A 6,000-nucleotide genomic window follows, 5' to 3' on the forward strand; every position below is an offset into this window, starting at 1 on the left:
CTCCACTCTGCTCAGACCAGTGGCTCCACATCCAGCAGAGTAGAGGTAATGTCAGACTGAAAATAGAAAACAGTTGACAATTCGGCTCCTTTTTTTCTTCACCAAAAAAAAAAGGCAAGAAACAACAAAAAAGAAAAGAAAAACATCTCAAATCTGGTAAAAGCTGCTACTGAATGCTCTTTGGGGAAGACAGAACCGATACACAGCTTCCCTCGTTCCTTTTGTCTCACTTTACACGACGCGCCTCAGTGCCTCCTCTCTTCACTGTGCGGCAAGTACGCCCACTCGCACACAGAGCGGCCATTAGAGCCGAGACAAAGAGCTCAGAGTCGAGCTAAATATAAAACCCACAAATGAGGCCGTTTAGCCCGGACATTTTGCCCAGGCCGAGGCTGCGCTCATCGATCCCCTGAACTCAGCGGCGGGTGCAGGAGATGATTCCCGGGCTGTCGACACACACACACACACTCTGTCTGTGAGGCTGGCAATTACTGCTCTGCTTTGTTTTTTTCCTGCTGTCCTTCCTGCGTCTCTCTCTCATTGTGTTTGATCTCCCAGTCATTATCCAGTGCCGCGGCGTTTCATCACCTCCCCGATCACATTGATCCGCTGCCCCGAAACCTCTGACGACACGGAGACATTCAAGCAGCCTGGCACTCAATTTTTAAAAAAATGATTTTCATCGACAGCCTCTATTTGATATGCGTGTGTGCGTGTGTGTGTGCGTGTGTGTGTCAGGTCAAGCATGCACAATAGAGCAGGCCAATCTGAAGGTTATGATGAGCTTTTTGTCCACCTTTGTCTCCTATATATGAATTATTTTCCCATGGAAGGAACTGTAACATAGGGTGTTCAAAGAAACTAATTTTACACGCCATGGGTCCTATTTTTTGAGACAATCCTATCGGCTTTTTTCCCCCCCCCCTCACAGAAATGCTCGTTTGCCACTCTGTCAGTTCTTCTTTGATTGTTTTTTATTGTATTGCCGTTTGGCCACAATGAAAGCTCACACTTCCTGTGCAGTGTCGACTTCCGTTGGATTGAAAAGCGGTGAAGCGAAATCTTACAGACAAAGTCCTGGACAACCAACGCAGCCCTGATCACGCAATTAGGTATCTCACCTGATTTAATCAGCACGGCTGCTGAGAGAGACGAGCAAAGTGTCGCTCGACTTTGGGCAGAAAACACGTTAATTTTCCGCTGAATGTAAACCGAGCGGCGGAATGGCGTTCGCTCGCACTGCGGCGAATGGATGTCATGGATTCCGTTTGGTCGCAACCTCCAGCTGCCAGGTTCCAGTTCAGCCGGATTAATGTGAAACACTCATTTGAAACATTGCTCTGCGTGGTCTCCTGCCATTGTTGTGGATGTTGCTGAGGTCAGCCGAATCAAACTTTACCCCCGTGTGAAAAGAGCCGCATAACCGGACCAACGGGAAAAGTACACGCCGCTCGTGCTGAACAAAAGAAATATATATTGCAATTGAATTTCTTCAGACGGATTTTAAGTGTTCAATCTATGCTCGCGTCTAATCTGTTGCGAAATCATTCACGTCACACATAGCAAGCTCGGAGTGTCCCAGACCGGATTGTTCCTGAACGCAGCGCTGGAACAGAGCAGGGCGTGTCAGCGATGACCAGCGGCTGCTCGGGCCTCGCCGTTCTGCTCCGCCGCCACTGCTGCTGGGGGTGATTTGTGACTGCAGGAATCGGGCCGTGTGTGGAGGCTGCATGAATAGATCTGTGGAGGGATGGATGGACGAGTGGCTTTGCTCGCACTTTAACTAAGAGCACCAGCAAGCAAAGACGTATAGAAAAACAAGCTATTTACCCCGAGTGGATGGATGTTATTTATATGAGACGGACCCAAGCCACTCCCATAAAACAGACGGGCAGCCAGGCAATTAAAGAGAGTAGTGAGGCGGAGGAGGAGGAGGAGGAGGAGGAGAGAACACTGCTCTGCGTCTGACCCATTTAGAAAATGAGGAGCTTTAAAAACACAGCAGATCTGAACTCTGTCAGCAGCAGACAGCCGAGGCTAAAACGGAGCAAACCACCCAAACCCTGTAAAAACACGACTCAAAGCCTGCACGCTTCAGAATAGCTTTTCACATTTTGGTTTCTGCGCCGTCCTCAATAAATCATCACGAATCCAGCTGCACTGAGAAACACACACACACACACACACACCTCGCCTGTGTACGGTACGCACCCTACGCGTCTGACTGGGATCATCACCAGGAGACACTGGAAGAAGTCAGAGCAGGCAGAGACAAACACAGATTCAGGCAGAGCACGTCAGGAGAAAACGGAATATGATGCAACATCTCAGGAGACAGAATGTCGTGCAACAACATCTGCTAATGCTGGTTTGTTTACACCTAGTTTTGGGCATCATTTCTACCATGAGGTCACAACTCTAGGAACATCCCAACAAACTGGACAGATGGGTAGTAATGAGGCAAGAGCTGGAAACACAGATTGTTTTCACAAGCATTTCTTTTGGTCATCTGCGGATCATATTCTCCATTCACCGATAGATAATGTGGTCTCTCACCGTGAAACAGCTTTATGTATCAGAGTAACACTCCAAAAACCCCAATAGGTATGCAATAATATTAATAATAGTTGTAAATCCTCGACCGTTTAGGAGCTGAAAGCTGTGTTTTTTCTATCGACTGACCCAAAAGGCTCAGCAGGGTGAACAGAGGTGGAATTAATAAAACGTACTATGGTCCCTATTTCGCGAGCCAGCGTGCACAATACCAGGGCCCGGGCCCATCTTCATGGAACAGGGCCATAATTACCGTCGCATTGATTACACCTGCAAACCAATGCATCATAACGGCTGCTGTGTATCGTTTCAGCTCTGAATTGGCCGTTGCAGTTTAGTCAAACTTATCCATTGACTGTTTACGGGACGTGGGCGTCGTCATTGTGACGTCGCCACCCATCTTGGAATACGGCCGTTGCCATGTTGGGTTTATTCCGCAACCGAGGAATGGAAGTAAGCGCCGCATACGGCTCTGGTAGCGACAGCAACCTGTCAATCACAGCAAGCCCACGCGAAAGAATCCTCTGTTTGCAGTCTATTATACCATCATTTACTGAATTAATGCTGTATTGTGGAAGAGCGGAAACTAGCGATCGAGACTATGAACTCATGTTTACTGAGGGAATACATCAAGTGAGAAGTAGTCATTTCCCTCTAAGACTTCTATACAAATCGTTGGTCAGCAGAGAGAATTATTAAATAGATAATTGGATGGAATTCTCACTCATATATTTGTTTGAGTGGCATCGACATATTGTTTTGCACCTCTGTGATTTCTGAGAATCTTCGATTAGATCCCATTGTGTCAGGGAGGGTGGAGGCCGGTTCAAGAGCTGCATTAACCGACAGACTTACCCGTACGGCGTTTGTTCCGATTAGTGAGACGTGTCAAAGTTAACGGGAGACTGAATGAATGACCTCGCGTCGCTTAGACGAGCCCCAAAATCGGCGGCAACCACCCTCGGGCCTCGCACTTTACTCGACCACCCAGACGTACAAAGATGTAGCCAATGGGACAGCGTTGCAACCGCGTCACCACGATTGCGACGCTAATGGGATCCTAGACGGTGAGGACACGAATGAACTGACGCGCAAATGTTTTCGTTACGCAGCAACTCTGTCGCCGAGCAGACAACACCAGCGTGCTTCACACCGGTACGAGACGCAGGATGAACTCCAACATCGAGCTTTACAGCAAAAACGTGCACAATGTTAATCTTTTGTTCTGTTCATGTGGAATTCTTTTTTTCATTGTTTTAAAAGCACAGCACGACTGATTACAATCAAACTGCTGAGACAGCATGAAGATCCAAGCCGAGGACCCCAACTTCCTCGTGATGCGTGTGTGAGCCGTGTGGGAGGCACTCACCTGATGCAGCCGTTGCTCCAGCATCGGCCTGTGAACCCCCGGGGGTCCGCGGTATGGGCCTGGACCAGGATTTAGCCGCCGGAGGGCCGACCCTCACCGCCCCGACATACTCCACAAAGGTCCCTGGGAAGTCTCCCTTCTCCTTGGTCCTCTCGTTGGTGCCGTGCAGCCAGCCTCTGGGGATCCGCTCGTCCCCGTCCTGGTAGTCCAACCTCGGCTGAGCCATCAGCGAGGCCTTGTGGACGGTGAGCAGGTCGCCCGTCTGGAGGCTGATGTCATCGCCGCGCTCCCGCTTGTACTCAAAGAGGGCCCGGTACTGGAAACTGTCAGAGGCCATGGCAACTGGGGTTCATAGGGCGGTTCTGAAGCCAAAAATACAGATGTTGCCTGAGATTTGCGTTGTGAAAAGTGAAGTCTTGAAAGATACCACACGTAAAGTCGATTAGTTCGAAATCCCTGAGGTGAAACTGGAACTTAACCTAAACCTGAGAAACCTGCGTAGGCGCATGAGATTTGCTGAGTCGTGCTGACTTGGATGACACGCTTTGAAATGATAAAAATCTGATCCCTGAGGTAGAATATGACACCCTTTTACGTCCTAAAACCCCATGAAGAGCAGGTCCGACCTTAATCCAAAAATAAGTCCTTTAAGTGCAAAAGAAACTCAATTGAACCGTCAACTTTTGCATCAATACTTTCGATTTGGTGAAATGGCCGTGGAGTTCTTTAAAAAAAAATTCCACAGTAAGAATCCACCCGACGGTTAAAGCTGTCCAGTCGGAGGCCTCCAAACGGACAGGGAGACCGCCCAGCCACCTCTCTGTCTGTGCTGGGAAAAGAAGAGGAGCAAGGTGGGTGCAGAGGGGGCGGGGTGGTCTGGAATAAACTGGAGGGTGGCACCGTTTTCAAGGACGGGGCGACCTCCAGACGATCCCCCAAAGCCTCTGCAAGGATCCTCCAATGTTAATGAGAAAGTGTACGTTTGTCCGACCAGACACAGACGCACACACTCATACACTCATTCACTTAGACACACACACACACACACACACCTGAGGAAACTACTGCAGTGCAGGATTTGGCTTCTTCTTGGGAGCGTCACCATGTGCACTCTTCTTTGTGAAATCCTGCTGCTTCGCCTTTCTCTGGTCTGTGCAGCCTCCTGGAGCAGACACACACACCTGCAATCTTAAAAAGGAAGTTCTTCAGGATTAACATCATCACACACAGACACACTTTACTTCTTCTATCCAGCTCAGGCCAGCGAGTCATTTTGAATGACAGGGATGCCAATTAAGTGCAGAGCACGAGCAAAGCTTCAACTTAAGTAAATGCAATTATAGGATATTATTAGAGTGAACAGTGGAATATATCCCTGAGAGACGAGCAGCCCAGACGATCAGTTACAACAAGCGTGACGCGGCGAATATGAACTTCAAGCCAGACAGCGTGCCCGACTAAACTCGCCCCCGCCGTCTACCGCCGCAGCCGAAAACACATGAACGCACGCACACACACACACAGCGCAAAAAACTCACCGCACAGGGCGAGCCCCGCGTGCTCCTCCGCCGCCGTCGCCGCCGACGCCCCGGTGAGCCGCGAACCGTCCCGCTTGCGACACAACCCGAACCCCCGCCGAGCGAGCCCTTAGACATCCGCGAAGCCCCGTCAGGAGGAGGATGTGCGTGGCTGGTCCCGCAGACAGGCAGCCTGCTCGGGTGCTGTGCAGCGAGCGGCAGTGCTGATGTCAGGGGAAAAACCCTCCCCCTTCCGTCTGCGAATTATGCCAGCCAGCCAGCCCGCGGAGACGGGACGGGGTCCGCGCGGCGCACCGCCGCTGCTGAGCTGCAGCAAGAAACAAAACAAAAAAGCTCCGCGTGGCCCGGTTACGGTGTCCCGAGGCTCTGCTGCGTCTGTGCCGTCTCTGTCTGGTTCCTCAGTTGTTGTTGTTGTTGTTGTCGTTAGCGCTCCTTTGGCACGCGGATAAGCGGGAGGATTGGAAAGCAGAGAGGCGATGAATTATGTAACAAACTGCGAGTGACCGAGGAAAGAGTGCCCGCGTTTAAATTTAAATGTTT

The 6,000-nt window shown here is 50.3% G+C and overlaps 1 protein-coding gene across 2 annotated transcripts in view; it reads right to left on the reverse strand.

The window, feature by feature from the left end:
* Positions 1-5,787, reverse strand: part of pik3r3b (phosphoinositide-3-kinase, regulatory subunit 3b (gamma)) — a 173,891-nt gene extending 168,104 nt beyond the window's left edge. Inside the window, exons 1-3 of one of the 2 annotated variants that reach the window (XM_056414558.1) lie at positions 5,461-5,787; positions 4,975-5,103; positions 3,923-4,284 (exon numbers count right to left, since the gene is read on the reverse strand). In XM_056414558.1, coding sequence (XP_056270533.1) covers positions 3,923-4,259 — 337 coding nt within the window. In that variant the 5' untranslated portion in view covers positions 4,260-4,284; positions 4,975-5,103; positions 5,461-5,787. Of the gene's footprint in view, positions 1-3,922; positions 4,743-4,974; positions 5,104-5,460 lie in introns of those variants that run through there. The other variant, XM_056414559.1, reaches the window with a different exon arrangement.
* Between the last annotated feature and the right edge of the window lie 213 nt (positions 5,788-6,000).

Source organism: Pseudoliparis swirei, chromosome 5 (genome assembly GCF_029220125.1).
Source record: "Pseudoliparis swirei isolate HS2019 ecotype Mariana Trench chromosome 5, NWPU_hadal_v1, whole genome shotgun sequence".
NCBI classification, from domain to species: Eukaryota; Metazoa; Chordata; class Actinopteri; order Perciformes; family Liparidae; genus Pseudoliparis; species Pseudoliparis swirei.